At 39.7% G+C, this 27500-nt stretch overlaps 1 protein-coding gene across 3 annotated transcripts in view; it reads right to left on the bottom strand.

The window, feature by feature from the left end:
• The window catches only part of LOC106882184 (uncharacterized), a 33846-nt gene that overhangs the window by 2014 nt on the left and 4332 nt on the right, over positions 1-27500 (bottom strand). Inside the window, exons 2-4 of one of the 3 annotated variants that reach the window (XM_089356810.1) lie at positions 22929-23024; positions 21916-22071; positions 9176-9319 (exon numbers count right to left, since the gene is read on the bottom strand). In XM_089356810.1, the coding sequence (XP_089212936.1) occupies positions 9176-9319; positions 21916-22071; positions 22929-23024 (396 nt within the window). The remainder of the gene's footprint in view (positions 1-9175; positions 9320-21915; positions 22072-22928; positions 23025-27500) is intronic. The other 2 variants (XM_089356811.1, XM_089356812.1) reach the window with 2 other exon arrangements.

The following is a 27500-nucleotide window of genomic DNA, read 5'->3' as shown; positions in this document are numbered from 1 at the left end:
TGACCGCATCTCGGGCAGGTCGGCCCCGCATTTCGCGAGCCGTTTCTATAGAGCTTATCCCGAACGGGTAGCGCCTCTCGGTAACACTGCCAGGCCAGGGATCTCTGGAAGTTGTCCATAGGTCCCGGCCCGAAAGTCGTCCTGAACAGGCGGCTCAGGTATTCCTCGTCGACGCCCAGGTTCGCCCCAAGATCGTCGTCGTACCTGCCCTCCACTAATCCCCTATAGAATGACTTCGTTGTGATGCAGCCGCTCAAGGTCGACCCGGGACGGCAAAGTTGTTGCAGAGCAACGCGACACTCACGGTGCCATTCGCCATTCCTCGGCCTCTTTTTGATCCACGACTGCAGCTCGGTCGTGGAGACGAGCTGCGGGAAAGCGCGTCGCACAAACGGCGACCACACCTGCTCACCGTCGTCTACGTAGAGCCGGAGATGTCGCAGTCTCAGCGCATGTCTGCGCATCATCAACCACGGCATGCCCAGCCCTCCTTTCAGCGGGTGTTGGCAACAAACGGATCGCCTCACCATCGGAACGCTTCCTTTCCACAAAAAGTGGAAGAGGATGCGCTCCATTTCGGTGATGGCGCGATCGGGACAAGGCACGACGGTCAGGCGGTATTCGATGACGGACGCGATGTACGCGTTCGCCACCTCCGCCCGACCTTTTAGGGACAGCTTCCTCTCGGACCATTGCCGGCAGAGAGTGGCCACCCTACTCGTTATCTCGTCCCAGTTCTTCTCCGTTTGCAGGTCCGGACCGAACCAGACTCCGAGCAACTTGACCGGACCGTCCGTCCAGCGTCCCACTACTGAGGCGCTGCCGGACGGTATGGGCTTGCTTCTCCAGGTGCCGAGCAGCAAACCCACCGACTTATCCCGGTTGATTTTCGCTCCCGTCACCGCTTCGTAGTCTTTCAGCGTCTCGCCGACAAGCTCGATGTGCTCGTGGCTAGACGCTATGACGGTGACGTCGTCCGCGTATGCCGACACGCTCGTCCCGCACCCCAGTTCTCGCGGGATACCCCTCAGCGTCGCCAGCTTCCGCAGTAGTGGCTCGAGAGTCAATACGTACAGGAGCGGCGACAGGGGGCATCCCTGACGAACCGAACGTGCAATGTCGAAGGGTCCCGATAGACGTCCATTGACGCGAACAACCGAACGGATGCCTGTGTACAAGGCAGCCATCCAGCCGCGGAAAACGGGACCGAAGCCGGCCGCTTCGAGGACGGCCTCCAAGTATCGATGGTCTACCCTATCGAAAGCTTTGGATTGATCCAAATTGATCAGGGCCCCACCCATGCCAGGTTCCTTAACTACCCTCTCTATGATGTAGCGCATCAGATGGAAGTTGTCATGGATGCTCCGGCCCGGCACGGCGCACGTCTGCTCCGTGCCGACCAGTTTCTCGATGACAAGCGCCAACCGCTTGGCTAACACCTTGGCCAAAATTTTCATGTCTGCATTGAGCAGAGTGATGGGCCTAAAGTTATCTATGGCGTCCCCCTTGTTTGGATCTTTCTTCAGCAGCGTTACCGCTCCTCGGCTCACAAAACCGGGAATGCTCCCGTTCTGCTGCCAGTTGCAGTACACGGCCGCCAAGACATCTCCAAACAAGTCTGGCATACAGTTGTAAAGCTCGTAGGGCAGACCATCCAAACCCGGAGATTTGTCCGTCGAGCAACCCGCCATCGCGTCCCTCACCTCCTCCGCCGTGATGACCCCTTCGCAGCACTCCGCCTCTCTTGCCGAGAGTCGTGGCAAGCTGTGCAGGTAGGCACTAAAGTCCACCCTGCCTTCTCGCTCGCCACTCCTCCCGAACAGTCGGGCAAAATGCCGCTGAAACGCCTCGCACATCTTGCTCGGCTCGAGCAATTCGCGCCCCTGTTCGTCTACCAGAGACCGGATGGTGGCTCTGTTACCCCGCTGCGCCTCCGCCACCCGGGCCTCTCGTGCGGTTCCAACACCTTCATTCCTCAGAGCACGCATCCTTGCCCTGACAGCTCACCCTTCGTGTTTAGCATTGAAGTGTTGGTCGAGGGCCAACCTCGCCGCTAAAACGTCGGATGCGATGCCACTTCGCAATGCCTCTTCTAACTTTATCACTAGCTCCCCCTCTACTCTGTTCCTCTCTACAGCTAGTGCCCTGCTATACCTTATTGCTTCCGCCCTTACTGCTCTCTTGAGGGCAAACCACCATTTGTTGTTGACGATGGCTCCCGTCAAAGCCCTCTTTACTAACGTGCTAATCCGGTCTCTGAAAACCTGTCTCGACGGGAAAGACGCGTTTAGTTTCCAGTAACCGGGACCCTGCCTATGTGCCTTATCTAAGTCTAGCGTACACGTCACAAGTTTGTGATCCGTGTAGCTGACTATGTGGAACTGTGGACATCCTAAACTATCTCTATCTCTTGTCCTACACACTATCCTATCTAGATACGATCTCGACGACCCAATGCGGTTGCTCCAAGTCCACGTTGGCACATTTGGGTGGTCGAGTCGGTACCTGTCAGACAACCGGAAGCGTCTGAGCAGGTCTATGAGGCCTTTGCATCCCCTTCTAGTTTTGTCACTCCCCACGTAGTCTAGATGCGTGTCCAAGGTAGCATTCCAATCCCCCACTAAAAGTAAGGGACGAGACGTTCCCAGGAATACTTCTAGACGTCGAAAGAAGTCTGACCGACCTGTTAAAGGAGGCACATAAACTGCCAGCAACCGAAAAGCGCCTCCATCGCTGCCGTCCACATCTAGGACAACCAGTCTACCCTCCGGGTCCGTAAATATCGTCTTTACTTGGAGATCCAGACTCTTGCGAAAAAGAACCGCCGTGCCACTACCGCCCATCCTCGGCAGACAGGGAGAAAAATAAATGTTAAACTGTCCGCCAAACATGGACTTTAGGGCCCGCGGTTCATGGAGTCTGGTCTCACTAATGGCTATGATATCCAAATTGTGTGACTTGATGTCATTTAAGAGGTACCCTTGTTTCCAAGGCGACCCCAAGCCACGCACATTTACACAGCCAATCTTCACCATGATTCTATCAAAATTTGTGTTTTACACACGAAAGGAGAGAGAGAGAGAGAGAGTTACTTACTGTCCGAAAGTTCTTGGCTCTTGGCCTCACAACCTTCTCTCAGAAGGTTTTTGTATAGTTTTTTTTATGAATATTTCTGGAATCTCCCTACTGTATCCGGGTAGAGAGATTTCAGTGTATCGTATGTGCTCCGTGTTACGGGTATGATTTTGATGTGTTGTGGTGGTGTTGTGCGTGGGTGATTGCTTGTTTTCGTGTCATTATCTGTTATGTTAGTGTTCGACCTAATGAATTTCATTAGGTCTAGATTGTTTGTGTTTATCGCTGTCAAACTTGTTGTGGGGTTCTGTGTTGGTGCGTTTGTGTTGGTGTTTTTGTTTTCTGTGGATGTGTTGGTTTCGGGGCTGGTAAACCTCCCCGCTTTGTTTGTTTGTTTTTCCGTTCTTTTTTTCCCCCTTTTTCTTCTTCCCCCCGTGGCCACTTGCCAAGCCTCTGTGTCATCTTCATCTGACATGTCGGAGGAATCGGAGGGTGGGAGGGGAAGGGTGTTGGGGTCTATTTTTGTGTGGGTTGATTTTGTTGTTGGTGGTGTTGGTGCTGTTTCGTGACAGTTGGGATGTGGTGTTTTGGTTTTTGGGGGTGGGGTGGGAGTCTTTTTCGTGTTCCCTTCTTGTGGGGTTGTTGGTGTTGGTGTTGGTGGTGGTGATGGTGCTGATTCTGTTCTTGGTGGTACTGGTGGTGTTTTTGTTTGGTTCGGCTGTGTTGCTGGCTGCTGGCGTTTTTCCATTTCGTTGTACAACTGCTTGACCAGTTGTGCATATGGCGGTGTAGGCAGTAATGCTGTTTTTTTCTTGTGGTTGTTGTTGTTGTTGTTGTTGTTGTTGTTGTTGTTGTTTTTCTTTGTATTGTTGCCGTTGTTGTTGCCTTTTCTTCTGGGCTACTGGGCATGTTTTTTGAAGGTGAGTTTTGCTACTACAAACGTAGCAAACTGGCCTTCTGCCTTCGACGAAAACATGAAAAATTGAATCCTCAGTTAATTGGATTCTATGTGGAATTTTTTCCCAGTTTGCTGGATCAATTTGTACCAGGAGTTGAAATTCCTGGCCAATCCAGTTTTGATTGCAAACGGCTTCTAGTATGTTTCTAGTATGTTTATCTCCTCCTCTATGCCTAGACATATGGCAGATACTAGCCATTCTTCCTCAATTTCAGGAGGCACATTCGAAATTTTTATTTTCGTAACCCTACGACCAAGGTTCTCATGCTGTAATGACTTAGTGGAGAGGTCCTTCGCTCGCTGCTCGCTGTCTAGTCTTACTTCTATCGTTCCGAATTTCAAACCTCTCGTTATGTAAGTCTTGTAAGACCAAATCGGCTTTAAGCATCTCTCAACATTTTCTTGGGTGAATTTTTCCACTGTCTTTGTCTTTAAATTAATGGTTCTGTAGATGATAGTTTTTTTTTCGATGTTTATCTTAAAGTCCGCGGGCGTTTGAAGATGGACTGTAACGTCCTTTTTACTTAGCATGCTTTTGCATGCAAGTAATTTCTCTTTCGATATATTCAAAATTCTTTTCCTAGGCTTCAAAGCCTCGGCAAAGTTCGTTGTGGTGGTGGTGGCGGTAGTGGTGGTATCAGTGGTGAGGACAGTGGTTTTGTTAGCAAGGACATTTGTGTCCTTGTTGTTGCTGCTGCTGCTGCTGTTGTTGTTGTTGTTGTTGTTGTCACTGGTTACGTTGGCAGGCAAGACTGCTGTAGCAGCAGAGTCTTTCTTTTTCTCCATTCTCTCCTTTAACTGTGAGGAAGGAAGACTAGGAAATTCTTTTTCGAACGAAACACTGCAGACTGCAGCGTTCGTTTCACAAAAAGTTTCATGGCTACAAGACGCCATCGTCTCAAAAAAAAAAAATGGCTAGAAAGCCGAAATTGGTTTTTATATCCTGGAAATGTGCCACACAGGGCAGATTTCCGTCGCAAAAAACTTGCACCAGAGAGTCTACAAGTTGCTATACAACTTTGTATATAAAATAAATTTTACAAACAAACTTTTTAAAACATGAAAAAGGCAAAACTTACAGAGCCGACACGTCTACCGTCCGTCCATAGAGATAGATAGATAGATAGATAGATAGATATAGATATAGATATAGATATAGATATAGATATATAGATATAGATACAGACAGACAGAGAGACAGAGAGATAGATAGATAGATAGATAGATAGACAAACAGACAGATATAGTTTTATTTGAGGATAGTCATATTTTTGCCAATCAAACACACGCACTACATATTTGCTTTCCATTTCAGCTTCATTATTATTATTGCTTTACTTCTCATAACGTTCAGTTTTGTTTGTTCTGTTAGATACTGTGAGAGGGGACAGCAGCCTGTAAGCGTTGATAGTTGGTTGTTAATTATCGTGGGAAACATTCAACATCCAAGTACCAATCTCAAAATCCTAGCTGTTCCCAGCAGATCAGTTTTTTGGCCTTGCTTCCTTCTCATGTCAATTCCGATTTCTTTCACAAATTTCTCCAACTTGGTTGTTAGTACTCCGAGTACCCCTATAACTCCTGGAATGACAGACACTCTCCTCATAGTCCACATTCTTGCAATTTCGTCTTTTAGTGGTCTGTACTTTTCAGTCTTTCCTAGTTATCTGTCACTTATGCGTGCATCTGCATATCTATGATCTTGGTTTCTATTTTTCCTTTATCTATCACAACAATATCTGGTCTCCGAACCTCGATTAGGGAGTTACATTGGATTGAAAAATCTTACAGTATCTTAGTACCCTGTGCTCGGTGACTACTTCTGGTTCATATTCGTACCATTTCCGTGCTCTGTTCAGGCCGTACTTTTCACATAGCCTCCTGTGGATAAAACTTAGCCACGCTATCGTGTTTCCTTTTGTATTATATTATTATTATTATTATTGTCGTTGTAGTAGTTGTTGTTATTCAGTTGTCTTATTTTTATCACATGCTTTCACTGCACCACTGAGCACAGCTTTGTGTACCTTTTTTACTGTATTGAACGTGCTTTACGTAGGGTGTGTGCGGTGCCTAGTAGTGCTATTTTCTGTATGTTATATACACTTGTTACTCCTGGTAATTTTGTTATGTATTTGCATGAATCTTTTTTTTACCATACCTAATGCGCCTACCATGATAGGAATTGTTTCTGTTTTTAGATTCCACATTGGAGTTACCTCTATTTCCAGATCTTTGTACTTTAAAAGTTTGTCCGTTTCTTTTAGAGAAACATAGTCATCTGTTGGTATTGATACATCATTAGAAAGCATTTTTTTTTGTGATCTCTGATAACAACATCCGGCCTATTGGCCTTAATTTCTTTAGCTGTGTGTATTGGCATATCCCAGAGTATGGTTGCTTTCTCATTTTCTGTGACCTTTTCTGGCGTTTGCCTATACCATTTTTTTCTGTTGTTATTCCATAGTATTGTCATAGCTTCCAGTGTATATAGGTCCCAACTCTCTCATATCTATGAATATATTCCTTCTTTGCCAGGATTGGGCAGCCAGAGACAATATGATGCATTTTTTCTTCTCCACCCCTCATATTCTGCAGTTACTTGTATTTCCTTTCATTACATGCTTTGGTAATTTCTAGTGGGAAGACTTTGATCTTGTGCTGCAATTAAAAATCCTTCAATCTCTGCTTTGCGTCCTGAGCTTCTCAGCCATTATTGGGATTTTGCTTTGTCTATTTCTTTTCTGTTTAGTTTAACCCAATATTTGCCTTGAAGAGGCTTATTTTTTGCCATCATTTTATCATGGTCCGTTGGAGTTCCAGTTCTAGCTTGGAATTCAGCTTGTTTTACAGGTTTTGTTGTTTCTTCTTTTTCTTCATAGTTGTTAGATACTATGACTTCTTTTTGTATTTGTCAGCTTCCTTAAAGACTGAAAACAGGTTTTTGTTTTGTTCGTGCTTTGTTGCTATTTTTATTAGTTTCCTTGCTTCTGAAGTAGGCATTTCTGTAGTCCATCTTAGATTCGTTGTATATATAACCTTTCTACGTCAGATTTTGGGTGGTGCATCCTAAATTTTGTCATTATTTTTCTTGTTTTCCTGTCTATTTTGGTTAGTTTATTTAGAGTCCAGTCAAGAATATTGCAGCTGTAAGGTATAACTGAGACGGCTAGAGTGTTGAGACCTATTATCTTGTTTTTGGCATTGAGCTGTTCTCAGTATTAATCTAGCTCCTCTATAGTATTCTTTTCTTATCCTCTCTTTCATTTGTGTGTGTTGTATCGTGTCTAGTTCATTTATTCCTAAGTATTTGTATGTTTGGCTTTGGGCTAATTCTCTTATTTCATTTGCTTTGTCTAGTGTGATGTTGTTACTCTTAACTCATTTTTCTCTTTTCAAAATTGCTTTGGCACATTTTTCTAAACCATATTTCATGTTTATTTCTTTGGTAAACCCATGCCGTTTCAAGTTCATCAACGGATGGATATTGCTTGCCTTCGTTGTACACAACCTTCGTGAGATATACTCAGTCATTCTCTATTAGATTAAGGTCGGGACTTCTTGCTAGCCATGGGCATGACATCAACCCCGAATGCAGGGAGGAAATTCAAAGTTGTCTTTGCTTTATGAATGGGAGCGTTGACCTATAGAAATATGAAATTTATTTCTTTGGTTAATCATCATCATCATCATCATCATCATCATCATCATCATCATCATCATCATTATTATTATTATCATTATCATTATTATTTTAGTGTCCTTTGTCTAAGCTCCTTTGTCACACATTCTGTGACCTTCTCAACGACACTTTATCCCAGGTGTTTCCTCTTGTTCTCAAGAAAGAAGGTATAATATGCTCTGTCCATGGAAGGAAGAAAACGAGCAGGTGCTAAAATTACAGGCTTTCTAACTTCACATGTTAGCAAGGCCATAGAACGCATGGTTTCCGTCCAGGAAGGAGCTGTCTCATACAGCCACTACAGCATTATGACTGGGTACTGAAACAGTAGCTGAACCACTCAAATGTGGACTTGATATAGCTCGACTTTGCCAAGGCCTTTGACAAAGTTGATCATGGGATGATATATCACAAATTGTATTTTATACATTGGTATTGTAGGATAACTAGGAGACTAACTGCATGACTTTTTAAAAGGCAGAAGTCAGGCAGTTAAAGCATCGATATGTTTGGTAGGGCTCACAGCGTCGAAGAAGGAAGGCTCTGTAGCGAGAACTTCATATTTCTATAGGACAACGCTCGTATTCATAAAGCAAAGGCAACTTTGGATTTCCTCCCTGCAATCGGAGTTGAAGTCATGCCGATGGCCAGCAAGAAGTTCCGACCTTAATCTAACGGAGAATGCCTGGGGATATCTCACGAAGGTTGTGTACAGCGAAGGCAAGCACTATTCATCTCTTGATGAACTTGAAACGGCAATAAAGAAGGCCTGGGAAGAGTTTCCACTTGACCTGCTGTAGAAGCTGATTGGGAGTATAATATCGCGTGTTTTTGAAGCAATTCAGAAAGGTGGTGGTCAAACGCTATATTGCTGATATATTCCATGAGAATATCATTGAAGTATATAATAATTTCCCCGTTTTGCATCAGTTCTGCAATATTGTTCAACCTGACGTTATAGATTTGAACAGGGATTTCTGGCTCTCTATATTTTTTTATTTTGAATTATTATCTAATTTATTTTTGAGTTTCAATAAATTTGAATGCTGCAATGCCTTCTTCTATTCCATTTCCTATCTAGATGCGAGTTTCAAGAATTTGGATAGTATTTTTCGCCAGAAAAAATTGAGAGTACTCTGGCTTTATAGTTTTAAATAACAGTTTATATGCTTTCAGAGCATATTTTTTCAAAACACGAGTACAATTATGTAACTCAATATGTAACATTCTGCAAATTCTTATTTTTCTCAAATTGTCATTTCTTCAGGCGATACACCTCGGAATATTTTCAGGTGATATGTCACCAAATTTATCTTGATGTAACTGATCCCCTCTAACTTACCACACACATACATCGTAAAAAATGATCATCAATGTTATCTCTAAACTGGTATATTCCACTCACACTAGAGCAACATTATTCGAAAGTCGATGAACGATGAAGACAGATCGATACTTACTCTCACCCGGGACGAAGTCCCGAAAGTGAATACATGCTTTCAGCCCCATGTCATCTTCGATTTTCGGAAACAGAATGTTTTTCACCCAAGATTCGTCTGTAGTCGAAGATTTATACGAAATGAATACGTCGTATAATTTCTCCTCTGAAAATGGAAAACAAGTAGTAGTAGTAGTAGTAGTAGTAGTAGTAGTAGTAGTAGTAGTAGTAGTAGTAGTAGTAGTATCAGAGAACGTAAAGAGCCAAAATAAATGCCATGAGGTATCTTCACCGAAGCTCTAACGATTCTTACAATAAAATTGCTTCTGATTTAGGCCCGTAGTTTTGAGAGGAAGGTGTCAATTGGTACTTTTTTTTATCAAGTCCAAAGCGGGATTTAAAGTCAGAAAGTAAAGAACTCAGATACTGCATAGCGGTTTCTCCGACGCTGTAACGATTATTCCATTACACCGTTCTTAGCAATAATGATGATGATGGTTTCAAATTTTGGCAAATGACCAGCGGTTTCGGAGATGGTTGCTAGTCGATTACATTGGCTCCATTGACCAACTGGTATTTATTTCATCGACCCCGAAAGAATGAAAGTCAAAGTCGACTTCGGCGAAGTTTGAACCCAGAACGTAAAGACGAACGAAATCCCGCTAAGCATTTTCCCGGCGTGCCTATGATTATGTCAGCTCATCGCCTTGGGAAGAGGGCTTATTGGATGCGAACCCAGCCTTAGAGCAGAAGAAAACAACATAGCATGGTATGTAAAAAAAATGCCACAGAACCCCTATTATTAGAAGTAAGAAGGTCAGGCTTGTGTAGGGTGAAAGATTGCAAAGATAAAGCACTACACAAGAAATTGAAAACGAATGAAACTGAAAATCGGTGGGTAAAGAAAAGAATGCATGGTCAATTTCACAGGGATGTTGATGATAAGACAGATAGAGAAAAAAGATGGCTGTGAATGACTAAAAGTGATTTAAAACTGGAAACGGAGTCTCTAATCTGTGCTGCCCAAGAGCAAGCACTAAGAACAAACTACATAATATACAGAATATACAACACAGCAGAAAGTGATAAGTGCTGAATCTGTGGACAAAACGGTGAAACCGTATGGCATATTACCAGTCAATGTACACCACTAGTCCAGGCTTGTCCATTGGACACTTTGCAACAAGTATGGACTTGACAGAGCAAAAAATTGGTACTACCACAAACCTGAATGCATCATCGAAAATAGAAATGCAAAGAGCCTGTGGGATTTTATGATTCAGTGCGACCATGAGATAGAGAATAGGAAGCCGGACATAGTCTTTATTGAGAAAGAAGACAAACTATGCTGGATCATAGACATAGCATGCCCAGCTGACAACAAGGTATGCAATAAGGAAGAAAGAAAAGTCGAGAGATATAACAGGTTAGCTTGGGAAGTTAAGCAATTGTAGTTGATGAAAAAGGTAGCAGTAGTACCAATAATTGTCGGAGCCCTGGGAACAGTGAACAAAAATCTTCAGAAGTACGTGGAACAAATAGGGGCTGCAATAAGGGTGGAGCATTTTCAGAAAACAGCACAGCTTGGAACCTTTCGAATACTCCAGAAGGGTGCTCGAAAAATAAGAGGTGTTACCTTAGTTCACTGGTAATGAACAGCTGACACTGTAATACAACTCCAGTGTTAGAAGCTGTGCAAAGGCAATAATAATAATAATAATAATAATAATAATAATAATAATAATAATAATAAAAAAAAAAAAATTATAATAATAATAATAATAATAATAATAATAATAATAATAATAATAATAATAAAAATAATAATACTAATAATAATAATAATAAAAATAATAATAATAATAATAATAAATAATAATAATAATAATAATAATAATAATAATAATAATAATAATAATAATAATAATAATAATAATAATAATCCTTTCTACTATAGGTACAAGGCCTGAAATTTTGGAGGAAAAGTCTAGGCGATTACATCGACCCCAGTACGTAACTGTTACTTTATCAACCTCAAGGGATGAAAGCGAAGTAGAACTTGGCGGAATTTATACCCAGAACGTAATGGCGGACGAAATGCCGCTAAGCATTTTGTCCATCATACTAACCACAATAACAACGAGATCAATAATAATAATAATAATAACAACAACAACAACAACAATGATAATAATTACTGTAATAAATGCCCTGATGCAGTACCAGGCAGTGGCTCTCATGATTTTTTATCTTAACTGATTGGAAATGTTATCATGTACATTGTTTTGTCTTGGTATAAAAGATGGGCTACAGCAAATATTCTGCTCAATACCACAGATTTGCTTGTCACTTGTTTGACTTTAAGCAGTTGAGCATGTCCCTTAGTAGCTGACAATAGGTGCATCTCTGATCACGAGCAGAAGTAGTGGGAGTGCATCATAGCCATGCTTTGAGAGGTGTTCTTTGGGGGTTTGAATAATTCACCTCTAGACACGTGAGTATTTCGTTCAATATCATCAAACAACCCTTATTCAGAGACCTTTTGAGTGGGATGGGATACTCGACCTGAGGAAAATTCTAACTGGGCCCCACCTGCGAGGTCATGCGCTGTTTATCTTGATATGAGATCACTAAGTCGCGTACACACGTTTGTGATGCTTGCGCCTGGTGTACCGTTATCAGACGAGTAATCATAATGGGTGTACTGGGCTTCGTATATTTTGCCCCAGTGTCATTTTGAATTGCATGCACTGCTCGCTCACTCAATAATAATAATAATAATAATAATAATAATAATAATAACTGTTAAAGCCTTGCTCCCACTTTCTGTAGTCCTACGCAAAGTCATCGCGCACTATGAGTCGAGAAAGAATTGACCTCGTCTCATCCACCTTCTCTTCATGGATGATTTAAAATTGTTCGCAAAAACAGTACCTGAAATGGAAAGGTTGGATATAGAGATTACTCGTTTGATAACGGTACACCAGGCGCAAGCATCACAAACGTGTGTACGCGACATAGTGATCTCATATCAAGATAAACAGCGCATGACCTTGCAGGTGGGACCCAGTTAGAATTTTCTTCAGGTCGAGTATCCCATCCCACTCAAAAGGTCTCTGATTAAGGGTTGTTTGAGGATATTGAACGAAATACCCACGTGTCTAGAGGTGAATTACCCAAACCCCAAAGGATATAAAGATGGAATTTGGTATCTTGAAATGTGCGGTGCTCACTGTGAAACGGGGGAAAAGAGTAGATTGTAAGGGCATAGAATTGTCAAACGGAGAGAGAATGGAAGACCCGGATGATGATGGGTACATGTACCTTGAGATCCTGGAGCTGGACAATATCTTGCACAGAGAAATGAAAGACAAGGTCATCGCTGCATATTTTGGGCGCCTTAACTTTCTCTTGAAATAAAAATTCAACTCAGGGAACCATGTGAATGCCATCAACATATAGGCTGTTGCCGTAGTCCTCTATAGGGCACCCATCCTGAAATGGAAACGAGCGAAAATTAACCAACTCGATCGCACTACCTAAAAGACGATGACAATGCATGGCGCCCTCCACTCTAATATGAACGTACACAGGCTCTACACGAAGAGATGTAAAGTTGAACGTGGGTTAACTAGCGTAAGGGAGTGCATCAGCAGTGAAAGAAGAAACGTAACAATACTTGGTAAACAGCAAACAATACCTGCTGCAGTATGCTGTTAATGCAGAAGGATTTACCAAAAATGGACGTGAGAGTGCTAATCAGTTCCAAACACGAATAGCCGAGAGAGAAGAAATTCTACTCTGCATGGAATTACATGGTCAGTTTCATGTAATTAAAAGACCAGGAAACATCATGGAGGTGCCTCAGCAAGGGTGACCTAAAGAAGAAGACTGAAAGCCTAGTCATCGCTGCGCAGGATCAGGCATTGAATACCAGCTTATTATTACTATTATTATTATTATTATTATTATTGTTCAGTAGTTTTATTTTTATAACGTGCTTTCACTTCACTACCGAGCGCAGCTCTGTGTGTCTTCGATATGTGCTGTGGTTTGCTGTGATGCTCTTATGGTTACTGTATTGAAAGTGTTTTGCGTAGGATGTGTGCAGTGCCCAGTAGTGCAATTTTCTGTATGTTACATATATTTGTAAGTCCTGGTGTTTTTGTTATGTATTTGTCTGAATATTTTTTTATTATACCTAAGGCACCTACTATGATAGGAATCGTTTTATTATTATTATTATTATCATCATCATCATCATCATCATCATCATCATCATCATCATCATCATCATCATTATTATTATTATTATTATTATTATTATTACCATTATCATTAATGAATGTTCCTGCGATCAGATACGTTTCCACCTTACACGAAAGATTAAGGATATTTTATCAAGCACAACTGAAAGAGAATGTTTGTTTTGGGGTAATATTCGGACAGAGAACCCAGTGGAAGATGTACGTCCACCCTATACCGAGAAGATATAAGATTTAATATCTGTGGACATATTATTTTCCTCTTCCTGTTAAAATTTAAGCTCAAAATGTGTTCTCGCCAGAAAAATGACCCTTCGAAAATATGAACAATTATTTAAATGCATAGGGAACTAATTATACAACCAATCGAAAAAGAACATATTTAATTTCACAGCTCGAATTGTGCATTCCACATGAAAAGTAAACTCTACAACTGTTAAAAAACGTCAGTATGGAACTTTTGATCGATAATGTAACCGAAAACAATAACAATGACGTTACACACATTTAGCTGAAGCGAAGAAATCAAATCTGTATTAACGAGCGAGTGTATTGTTTTGAATTACACAAATGGGAGTATTATCATTTCTTTTGCTACAATTAGTATTACTGGAGAAGAAGTGAAAGCAACTTGGGACTGGAACCCAGGGGAGACGTCCGAAAATCACATGTGAAGAATCACATGGATAACGAGGCTAGAATCACATGGATAACGAGGCTAGAATCACATGGCAAAAGAGGAATGAGATGAAGAACACGATGGAATGATATGGAAGCACGTGAAAAGAAAATCACGGAACAGAGAGCATTAGGAGACTTGTCAAAAGCCAATGTTCTACAAAAAATACAAACACACTATGATGATGATGATGAGGAGGAGGAGGAGGAGGATGATGACGGCGACGAGGACAAAGACGATTTTGAAGAGCGTGATGATTGTTGTGGGTGGCGGAGGCGGTGGCGGAGGCGGTGGCGCCGATTGTGTAGGTGATGATGACAAACTGATGATATCCACAGAAAGTGCTTTTAAAGCACTACTCCCATTTCGAGCCACGTGTTATGTGAAATAGGATTTCCGATCTGCAAAACAATGTAACCATTGTATGGTTAGACAAAATGCCAAGACAAACAAGAGAATTCTACTTTCTCTCTTTACATCAAATTTTAAAGGGTTTTGTACCAAAATGAAGCGGTAGGGCCAATCGTCACTCCTTTACTTTTCTGAAACTCTTTTACTCTTTTACTCTTTTACTTGTTTCAGTCATTTGACTGCGGCCATGCTGGAGCACCGCCTTTAGTCGAGCAAATCGACTCCGGGACTTATTCTTTGAAAGCCTAGTACTTATTCTATCGGTCTCTTTTGCCGAACCACTAAGTTACGGGGACGTAAACACACCACCATTAGTTGTCAAGCGATGTTGGGAGGACAAACACAAACACACAAACATATACACAAACATACATACATATATATATATATATATATATATATATATATATATATATATATATATATATATATATATACGACAGGCTTCTTTCAGTTTCCGTCTACCAAATCCACTCACAAGGCTTTGGTCGGCCCGAGGCTATAGTAGAAGACACTTGCCCAAGGTGCCACACAGTGGGAATGAACCCGGAACCATATGGTTGGTAAGCAAGCTACTTACCACACAGCCACTCCACTTTATCAACATAGAAATATAAAAAAAGCCTTTAGGGATCCATACACATTTTTAACAATATTTGAGAAAATTTGAGAACTATTAGTCTATTAATGAGTACACGTCGGTATAACAACAGAACGGACTTAATTTCATCTTTATTTTTATCTCATCCGTTTCAGTGTCATCAGAAGCACACATTCCTCTTCTTAGTAGAGACATCAAATTAGAAAATAAAAAAATTGAAAATAAAAAAAAAAACGCAAGAAAAAAGAAAATCAAAGATTTGATATCTATAATAAATCTTACAGGAATTAATGTACGAGGGAAATTATCTGACACTTTATAGAACAGATTGAGTAATAAATACGATCTATTCCTTTATTCTTTTACTTGCTTCAATCATTAGACTACAGCCATGCTGGGACACCACCTTGAAGAATTTCAGTCCAACGGATCAACCCTAGTACTCATTCTTTTAAAGCCTAATACTTATTCTATCGGACTCTTTTGCCGAACCGCTAAGTTACGGGCACATAAACACACCAACACCGGTTGTCAAGCAGTGGTGGTGACAAAGACGCACGCACAAACACATATGTACATGTACGATGGGCTTCTTTCAGTTTCCGTCTACCAAATCCACTCACAAGACTGTAGTCGGTCCGAGGCTATAGTAGAAAATAGGTGCGAAAGGTGGGATGGAACCCGGAACCATGTGTTTGATAAGTAAACTTCTTACCACACAGCAATGTCTGCGCCTATATAATGAAGTATTTTTATTTCTACTTTAAATATTCTGGATTTAATGAGAGTCAATGAGCTATGCTTTGGCTATAAAACCTGGATGTTTTCTTAAGGATGTTAATAATCTCAAAATTACGGGCAAAATTGGAAATATTTTCTTAATTAATAGTTTCTGATATAGACTGAAAGCCAGTAATTTCGAAGAGAGGGGTTAGTGGATACCATCAACGTATTAGTACTTAACTGGTACCGTATTTTATCGACTTCGGAGGGATAAAAATAAAGTTGTCCTCGCCGGAATTTGATCACAGAATGTAGAGCCAGAAGAAATATCATGAAGCATATCGAAAAACATAATTTACATAAGACATACTAAATGTAATAAAATAACCTATACTCTACATATTCTGCACATAAACTTCACAAATCAGTAAAAACAACTTAGGCAATAAAAATATTCCTCGTAAGATTCCCTCTATACAATAAAGAAATATAATATACGAGAGGGTATTGAAAAGTTCCTGACTTTGGGTAAAAGAAAATACAGGAGGATCAGTTAATTAGGATTTTATTGAACATATTCCCCTCTCAGATTCACACACTTATTGCAGCGGCTCTTCAGTTTTTCTAAGCCCTGTAAAAGAACTCGGAAGGTTGGACCTTCAACCAGGAACTTTTCAGCACCACCTCGTATATTCAATATACTAATTTCACTGCCAACACAACACTACAGCATTATGGAAATATCAGCAGAATCAAACAATATATTCACTCAGTCACAAATGAACAACACCATGTTCGGAAGGAAATCCACTTGAATCGACCTCAGAGAAGAACCCCGTCTAAAGAGTCGCCATTATTTCTGTTCTAGTACATGCAATCCTTCAATGAATAAATGATTCTTTACACATACAATACACAGTCACAACAAGAATAGTCAATATACACAGCATAAAGAAAGCATTCATTAATTGAAATGTACTACATGGTAACAATGACAGGCCTGTTTTGACCTTGACGAGAATGACTCAGAGGCTTACTGAATATAAGCATGATATAGCAGTCTTTTGCTAAATGCATCCCTCTTTCGTCCTGAAGGCATTTTGACTCGTTAATTTTGCTGCGACAACTGGACGTTAAGTAGGTACTCATTCCGTCTAAATACTCGTTTTTGTCTATTGGGTGAACAGAGGACAACTGATATTCCAAATCATACATTGATAACGCAGGACTGGTCAAACAAACAGTGGAGCTGACGTAGTATCAATAATATTAATACGCTAACTTCTTGCTTTTGTTCATACATGTTTTGTGCGTCACACTTACTTGATGTGTGTAAGTAAACAAAAACTAAAGGAAATACACAGACACACACAGACACACACACACACACACACACACACACACACACACACACACACACACACACACACACACACACACACACACACACACACACACACATATATATATATATATATATATGAATTATTTGTGTGTGTGTATAGTTTAGGTTAGTTAAAACATGTTTGCGATAATAAGTGTCGCGTGGTGGAAATAAACACTAATACATTCGTATATGTTTTCCAGTTGAAACACTGTGAATCATTTTGGAAATTTATTGTTTTAATAGCAAGATTTAAAATATGGATAATCGCATGAGAGACGTAGCACGTGAGGGAGAACGATTGCGCGAGGACCAGCAGGAAGAAATAAGGAACAAAAATCGCGCGAGGACGAGACACACAAAAAGCGAAATAACTCAAGAGGAGAGGGAGCGTGTCCTACGGGATAGGAGGGGATTAAATCACCAAAGGATAGAACAACGAGCCAGGACCAAAGAGAAGTGTATTTTCAAAATAAGAGGGATAGAAATCAACAGAATCGAGTACATATGAGTCAAGAGCAAAGGCAGCTGTACTTAGAAAATATGAGAAACAGAGTTCAAAACAGAAGGCAACATATGGACGAAGATGAAAGGCAGAATTACTTTCAAGATATGGGAAACAGAGTTCAAGAAAGAAGCAAAAATATGGAAGAAGCTGAAACACAGAACTATCTTATGATAGACAGAGCTCAAATAAGAAGATGGAATATAATAAAAGAACAGCAAAATTCTCAATTTACGATTGGTGAGATGAACATATGCCCGCACTGTCATGCACGTAGATTTCCGCAGTAAGCAATTAATTGTTGCCATAATGGTAAGGTTTCTTTGCCGAATCTACAAGAATTTCCTGACCAGTTAAGACAACTTTTGGAGAATACTGACATTGAAGGAATGAACTTTAGATAGAACATCAGAAACTATAATTCAATGTATTCATTCGCCCCATTTGGAGCCAATGTTACATCACCCCCTGGTCGTGGTCCATACTGTTTCCACTTGCAAAGACAAGTCTATCATCACGCAAGCAACTTACATCCTGAAAACAATGAACCCAGAAGACATGCTCAACTCTATATTGTTGATTCTAAAGAGGCCTTACAAACAAGAGCTGAAGTGCCTGAAAATATTAATTGCATGCAGTCAGTAATGGAAAAGATTTCTTCAGTCACGTTGAATGATCCATATACTGCATCACATTTAAATATGCGCACTGTTGAACAAGAAGAAGAAATAGCAGCCAGAGAAAATGTTAATCCGAAGAAAGTAACTATACATTTCATATCAGGCCCAGATGCCAGGAGATACGATAACCCAGTAAATAATGAAATTGCAGCTATATTTGTAGGTGAACATGGTGCACCTCCAGTTTATCGTGATATAGTTATATATCCACGAGGTGAACAAAGACAACAAATATCGTATCTATCGCAGCATTCAGATCCTATGATTTATCCAATACTATTTCCCAATGGGGAACGTGGTTGGCACATAAGTAGACCGCTAAGTAAGGGGAGGGAGAAAAGGTAAGGGAGTAAAAAAGTCCATAGTATTCGCGTAAGCGCACCAATCCGTACATGCGCCTATATGTATATACTAAACCACCCTCGCTTGAAACACACACATGTTCACCCACACGTTCGCCAAATATATATATATATATATATATATATGTATATATATATATATATATAGATATATACACGCAATGACGGGTATACCCGCATACACACCCACACACACGCGTGCAACACCCTCGCACCCATACACACGCACGCAAAAAAATTTCATACACACGTCAATATTCGCACATGCTCAAGGAGAAGACAAAATAGGGCTAAAAGCAAAATACAGAAAAAAAGTGTGAAAAAGCTATAAGGGTAAAACGCGTCTATATGCGCATACTCTCGCATGTACGCACATACATTTATATACGCAAGTGCCCGCGCACACGCTCGTATCCGCGCGTGTGTGCGTGGGTGTGTATGCGGGTATACCCGTGTATGCGGGTATATATATATATATATATATATATATATATATATCGTCGCATTGACCATGAATCTGGATCAAATTTTGTCAAAAGCTTGGAGATAACTGCTCGAAGGCCTACGGAAAGTTGCAGAAAGTGGAGAGGTGTATGAGCCGAAAAGATGTTGATAGTGACGAACTTTCTGGGAGACCTGAAATCAGCAGAACAGAAAAACATCGTAGATGAGCGCGCAGCTGTGAAGGGAAATCGTCGAATAACCAACCGTGAGTCATCAGAGGATGTGCAGTTTAGTTACGGTTCAGTTCAGTCCATTATCACAGAAGATTTGGCTTTGAGACGCGTATCTGCCAAGTTTATGCAAAAACTGCTTTCAGCTGACCAAGGAGACACTCGGGTTTCAGATGCACAAGATCTCCTTGATATATATGTATCTTTTTGGCGAACGTGTGGGTGAACATGTGTGTGTTTCAAGCAAGGGTGGATGAGTATATACATATAGGCGAATGTACGGATTGGTGCGCTTACGCGAATACTATGGACATTTTTACTCCCTTACCTTTACTCCCTCCCCTTACTTAGCGGTCTGTAGCTCTTTTGTCTTAATAACGGTCAACCACACAGTGATTTCCCTTTGTTTAACGGTCATTTTCAAAGCATTTTTCAATGGCCAGATAACTGAAGAGATGGTGGCGTGGGTTTCCGCCCCGGCATCCGAAACTCGGAGTTTTATCATTTCTACAGAATAAGTGTCAGATATTCTTACAGATATATATATATATATATATATATATATATATATATATATATATATATATGTATATGCATGTATGTATGTATGTATGTATGTATGTATGTATGTATTTATGTATGTATGTATGTATACGTATATATGTGTGGGGGAGGGCCACATGTTCTAGTGATTTGGTTGTTGCACTTACGGTCGTATTCCACAATAATATATCGTTCGTATGTCTATCTGTGCTACAGAACCTCTTGATCACAGTTCACATGGGTCAACTTTGAAATATTCATCCAGACCCCTTTCTTTATATTACACCAGAAAGGGAATATGGGAATCACTATGCTCGAAATTTTTAATTTCGTAACAAATTCACGAACATATGCCCAAGATATAGTTGACCGGAAAGAATCATCATTGCATTCACCAATATCTGCAATTATATGCCAACTGCTCAGAATTCAGAAACTCAGAATTCAGAAATCATAATAGCCTATCAAAACCCAAGCAAAGTAGTAACTTCATACAGAAATATCAGTCATCTACACACACACACACACACACACACACACACACACACACACACGCACACACACACACACATTCAACCATTCTAGAATGACTTATCTTTGATATCACTAATTCATATATTTCTTTCTCTAAAAAAAAAAACTACATTAATCCTCAAACAGTACATTTAAGTTGTTGGCACTCCGTCGCTTACGACGTCGAGGGTTCCAGTTGATCCGATCAACGGAACAGCCTGCTCGTGAAATTAACGTGCAAGTGGCTGAGCACTCCGCAGACACGTGTACCCTCGGGGATATTCAGAGTGACACAGTGTGACAAGGCTGACCCTTTGAATTACAGGCACAACAGAAACAGGAAGTAAGAGTGAGAGAAAGTTGTGATGAAAGAGTACAGCAGGGTTCGCCACCATCCCCTGCCGGAGCCTCGTGGAGCTTCAAGTGTTTTCGCTCAATAAACATTCACAACGCCTGGTCTGGGAATCGAAACCGCGATCCTATGACCGCGAGTCCGCTGCCCTAACCACTGAGCCATTGCGCCTCCACACATTTAAGGTATCATCGGTTATCCAGTCCTTCCTTAGACCCAGTCAATTTGTAATAAACCACAAAGAATTCAAAATGGTGTACTTGACAAACATTACATGTTGTGCAGAGATCTACTTCATAGACTGTCTACCGAACGAAACCAAAATTCTCAATTACAAACCACTTTGCCATTGCAGCAAACCCTATTCTTTGACGTCCCTGTCACTGCAAGCATCCACACGTCCACAAGAAACAAGACATCAAAAATCTACTACAACAGTATACTGAGAACCCCAGACCTAGCCTGTATGATTAAAAAGAAAAACCAAAGCAATAACAGTAATACAGCAGCAAAATAATCAGCGGTATTAGCCTCAAACACAGTAGTGGAATACACAGTGCCAATAATTTGTGAAGCTGAGCAGCGGCTATCACATTCGGACTGCATTCGCTTTGAATGCTTCTGTTGTAGACATTAACAAAACCAACTGAATTAGAATGGGCAATAGACTGAGTACAACATACATAAACTTGACTGCAACACTGTATTATATATGATTCACCTCTATATGTCAGAAGGAGCAAAACGGTGTCTAACTAGATTAAAGTACATTAGTGCACAAAACCTAAATTAAGGATATTATCACTAACGACAGTCCTTCCTGGAATCGAATCCCTTTTAAACAAACAACAAAGTTATACATTTTCACTCGACTCACCGTTTATGCACCATGGGCCTGTCTGTTTTATGGCCGTCCTGGAAGCACACACCAGCAATAGTTAAAAAAAAGTTGTTCTAAATACACAGCTGTTTACCTATAACATACACGGCACACAGTCACAGTATCGAAGTTATAAAGCACCACTCCATTGGCTAAAAGTTAACTTTCAGTTATTACTTATGAAACTTACCTTTATCTGCATAAGGTTGAAAATAGTATGCAAACTTCATAGAGAATCGAAACCGTCTCTTCCACACCAGATACATTCCGAGTAAAATTAATAGCATTCCGGTAACAGCCACAGCAGTTGAAATAACTGTCGCGAAGGATTTGCCCTGGATTGTATCTGTAATTAAGAACAGATTGTGTTACTTCCATTTATTGAGAACCGAACGCATATTCAACTATCAATACCCACTATATTAAGCTGTAAGTAGTTTACTGTAATTTGTGCCTCACCTGTCCCGTCCACCTCGTTGTATATAGGTATAATAATGCACAGAATCTATATGACAGTTAACTGTAATATATCCAGCCTACGTAGTTGCATTACTTATTTATAACCAGGCAAGGTACCAATCAAAATAGTTTCTGTTTGTCTCTCTCTTCCTTTCCGTCTCTGCCTCCCTGTTTGTTTGTCTGTCTGTCTGTCTACCTCTCTTTCTCTCTCCCCCTCTCCCTCGCTTATACAATGAAATAGTACACTTAAAATACCAGAAACAAATGATATTTAATTCGAGGAGAAGGTACCTCGCATCGTAATCTGTAACATGGTTTCTAAGCAAGAACTATAAACAGGTTGTTGGCCTCATTAAAAGGTCCGTTTCAATTTTTCGCTTCAAATTGCTGCTTATAATATTTCTTATATGGAATATTATTTGAAATTAATTTAAATAATTTGATGTTATTCAACGAACATATTTTGTGTCCGTAATTTTCAAACATTTGTGAAATGGACATTTGTGAGCGCTGAGTAACAGAAATTCTCACATGAGAAGTAATTTTAAACTATGGTTACATTAGCATTATAGACTTCTTCATACGATGTAAAATGCATAATTAATAAGAAAAATATACTATAATTAACGAAAACGTTAAATGTAATTTATCATACTCTCATGGACAATATCTCAGGAAGTGTTGCAAGTTTAAGAAAAATAGTAAACAAAACACTATTACAAGGACTTGTAATAGAACATCTACCTGGAAAAGGATGCAAATGACGTGCTATTCTCGATGACGAAGTTGAGTAACCTCTCCTGTTTTCTGTAATAAATATGGTGCCACTCGGAGAAGAATCTGTAAATGTACGTGGTTTGGGGTCAGATTGGAAATTAAATCACTTGCTCGGCGACTTTAGATCACTAAATATAAATGTGGAACCTATTACTCAAACCAGAAATTCTTGAACACACACATTCATCCCCATTTTTGACAACTACGAGACAGACAAATCTTGTGGTCTGACGGAATCGGGCAGTAAAGTGGCAGCGCTTCTCCAGAAAAAATGGGTTTGGCTTACGCTCGATCTTGCCGAATGAAGGAGATAAATCGGCGGTACTGTCCCTCGGGACGGTAAAGGCAGTGCCTTTAAATTAACGGTGGTCTATGCATCGACCGAGACTGGACGACCGGGATTCATTAGAGGTCTGTATACTTCTTAGTACTAGAGGATGATTGGAATTCTATTTTAGATGCATGACGGATACTGTGTAGGAGGAACCCATAGAAGAAAGGTGTCAAAAGAATAGAAAATCTATTCAAACATTTCCAACTGTCTGACAGGTACGCCCTGTAATTCATTTCGAACGTGAAGCAACCACAATGGTCACCAAGATCATAATTTGACTGTGTTGTTCGTTCGGTTAGCTAATAGGGATGATGTAGAATGTCCACATTTTAAACTACTTGGCTACACAGGTCGCAAATTTGAAACCCGTGGAGTTGACTGCGATAAAACTAAAAGACAAGTTTCCGGTTGTTAGTAGCTGAACGCGACTTCCCGAAGCGCAAAAGAGATCGAATTAGTCAACCAGTCAAGTTGCAGTTGACGGGGATGGTAGTCAACAACAGGCGGTGGAAAGCCTTGAAGAGGGCAATTATATGGATCGATAGCGTTAAGTAAAGAACAAGTGATAGAGAGAAATATTACATTAATAGACTTGAGGAGAGGCTATATAACAAGGCAGAAGAGGCGATTAGGAAAGGGATTGCGACTAATGTGAAACACAAAGGCTGTGTGGTCTGGTCTGGGTTTGAGCTCATTCATTAAAACAGAAGGAAACGAAAGTTGTTCGATGGGCACAAGTAGCGGAGGCAGGGCGTTCGTTGCAACACAGCCACAATTCGGTCTTTGACCGAACAGCGTGCGCGCGTATTACTCGGTTCCAGGCAGATATGTGAAGCGTTCCAGCAGCACTTTACTGAACTTAAGCGATAGATCGATGGAGTACAAAGTTGTTATTAACTTTTTACAGTGTCCTTCGGAGTCGCGACAGACCGTCATGGTAGGCTCTAAAGTCCATAACCGCCTTAGACCTATAGTTTACTTCAAACAGTTGAGCAAAGTGCTGCTGGAATGCGGCACATATCTGCTTAGAATCGAGTGGCACGCGAGCATCCTGGTTGGTTAAAGACCGAATTATGGCTTTGTTGATCTAAAGTATGAGTTTTAAGGCTATATGCCAGACTTGCTTCACAAGGTCGGCAAACATCTATTGCAATTGGTAACGGAACGGAAAAATTCTCAATTCTGTGAACTATGCTATTTTAATTCTGGGGGGAAAGGTCACCAACAAAAGGGGATGATCTAATTAATTTCCAGACCATAATCCTGCTAAATGCAGGGTTTAGTATTTTGGGTTAGATGTTAACAAGACGATTGTTACTTGTTACTTGTCGTTGGTGAAGCAAAAAGCAAGAGCGATTCCCAATAGATTCATTTACAACCTTCACATGATGCGTTATATCATAGAGGGTTGGGATTACAATCTGTATGTGCACATACACATCATATTTTAGGCATTCGAAGTTAAAGATCTAAATATCTGTAAATCAAAACATTACTCAATGCGTTTGAATGCAGAGCATTTAATTTTGTATGTCGAAGTTTACCAAAAGCTTTTCGACGGGAAAGTTGCATGTAGGAAATTTAAAAAGCGATAGGATAGGATGTTAGGTTAAATAGGGTACTATATCTTATTATGCCTTCACGCACCCTAGTCAATGTAGACTTCAAGAAGTAAATAAGGAAACAGAAATAAAAGAATAAATATACATGGTAAAGAGTGAGAAAAATAATTCCTTCATACACCATAAACGGAGTCACTCTCTACCTCACACACACACCCATAACTGGTGATAAATACAAAGAAAGCCAGGGCGTATATCAAACTTATATATGTATGCGTTAAATACATACGCATATACACTTGTACTTCTCTTTATTTTTCTCTCTGTAATTCGTCTTCTCTATACCCATAATTAGATATACAAACATACATTCTCTCAAGCATATATATGAAAGAGTAACAGGAAACAATATCAGTGATAAATCAAAATATTCATTTCTACAATTGTTTCAATAATTCTTATGTAAAACTGCAATTTCAAGTATAATCATATAACAAGAATTATATTACCGTGTTTAATAATCACATCACCAAAGATTTTTGGAATATAAATTACAATTACAAATTTGCTCTATAAAAGGTTAAAAAATCAAAAAACAAAACAAGCAAAAAAACAAGACAAAATAAATAAAATAAAAGAAGACAGAAAAGAAACAATATAAAATGGAAAAGAGAGAAAAAAATAACAAATAACATATAAAAATATACAAATAAAGAGTAAGAATATAATTTCTGGAGTTCATCGCTGGAAGATTACGTACTATAGATCATGGCAGACTGTCTAGACATCTCATCATATAGACATCTCATTATAGTTTTCAAACAGTGATGCTAGTGGGCTAAACCATCATAAACGTTAAAGTTAGTAGAGCAGTAATCAATAGACTAGAGACAAGATTACGAGTCACCAATCGACTATAATATACATACATATCTATGGATATCAGTACGAACACATAAGACTACAACCATACACACGCACACACATACACACACACACACACACACACAAACATATATATATATATATATATATATACACACATACATACATATATATATATGTGTGTGTGTGTGTGTGTGTGTGTGTGTGTGTGTGTGTGTCTGTGTGTGTGTGTGTGTGTGTCTGTGTGTGTGTGTGTATGTGTGTGTGTGTGTGTGTGTGTGTGTGTGTGTGTGTGTGTGTGTGTGTGTGTGAAGTTAGAAACCAGAGAGATCTGATGGATACGAATTAATTTAGTAATTAATCAACAAATTCACCAACAATTGTTTCATTTCACAAACAAAATTAAAATTACAAAACATATATGGGCTGTGTGGTAAGTAGCTTGCTTACCAACCACATGGTTTCGGGGTTCAGTCCCACTGCGTGACATCTTGGGAAAGTGTCTTCTACTATAGCCTCGGGCCGACCAAAGCCTTGTGGATTTGGTAGACGGAAACTGAAAGAAGCCCGTCGTATATATGTATATATGTGTGTGTGTGTGTTTGTGTGTCTGTGTTTATCCCCCTAGCATTGCTTGACAAACGATGCTGGTGTGTTTATGTCCCCGTCACTTAGCGGTTCGGCAAGAGAGACCGATAGAATAAGTACTAGGCTTACAAAGAATAAGTCCCGGGGTTGATTTGCTCGACTAAAGGCGGTACTCCAGCATGGCCGCAGTCACATGACTGAAACAAGTAAGAGAGAGAAAAAAAAAGAGAATATAATTTTGCACTTTAAATACCTTGTAAGGAAAAATCTTCAGGATACGCAGATGTCTATATATTCTGTGTATTCCAAAAGTATCCTAATGTAATCCTTATTGTCCTCTGCACAACCTGATGATTTTCCTTACAAAGTATTTAAAATGCAAAATTATAAATTTGTATATGTTTTGTAATTTTAATTTTGTTTCTGAAATGAAACAATTGTTGGTGAATATGTTGATTAATTACTAAATTAATTTGTATCTATTTGATATATGTTTTTCAATTCGATAAAAAATGTTTGATATTTTACGATATTCTATATAATATATTCATTCAAGAATTATCTCTTCAATATTTAATCTATTAAACCAGTGCATCTTGGATGAATATCCCTATAGGAAGTTTGAATATACTCATTCTGACTATATAAATATATATATATATATATTTCGGAGTACCGAGGAAATTATGTATAAATATATCAAATTAAGAATTCTACGAGGTATAGTACAATGCAAAATACCAAACGGAACCTCACCTCTTATATCTCACCTTTCTTCCTCCTTTAACGCCTATGTGATATAATTCTTGGGAGAGAATACATTTGCGGCTGAAGATAGCTTTATATTGTCAATTATACACTGATGTAACAACTATAAAGCTTGAAACACGTGTACCGCAGAATCCGTTGTGTTTTTGCTTTTATTTTTGCATTTACAATTTATATATATATATATATATATATATATATATATATATATATATATATATATATATATATATATATATATATATATATATATATATATATATATACGTATATTCTTCATAATTACATTTTAACATATTTACATAGTGGTGTTTCGTCCGTCTTTATGTTCTGGGTTCAACTGCAGCCGGGGTCGACTTCGGTTTTCATCCTTTCAGGGTCGATAAAATAAGCACCAGGAGA

The sequence above is a fragment of the Octopus bimaculoides genome, chromosome 8 (assembly GCF_046866305.1).
Source record: "Octopus bimaculoides isolate indiv1 chromosome 8, ASM4686630v1, whole genome shotgun sequence".
Taxonomy (NCBI): Eukaryota; Metazoa; Mollusca; class Cephalopoda; order Octopoda; family Octopodidae; genus Octopus; species Octopus bimaculoides.
The sequence above is the reverse complement of the archived record's forward strand: the minus strand, read 5'-3'. Positions and strand labels throughout refer to the sequence as shown.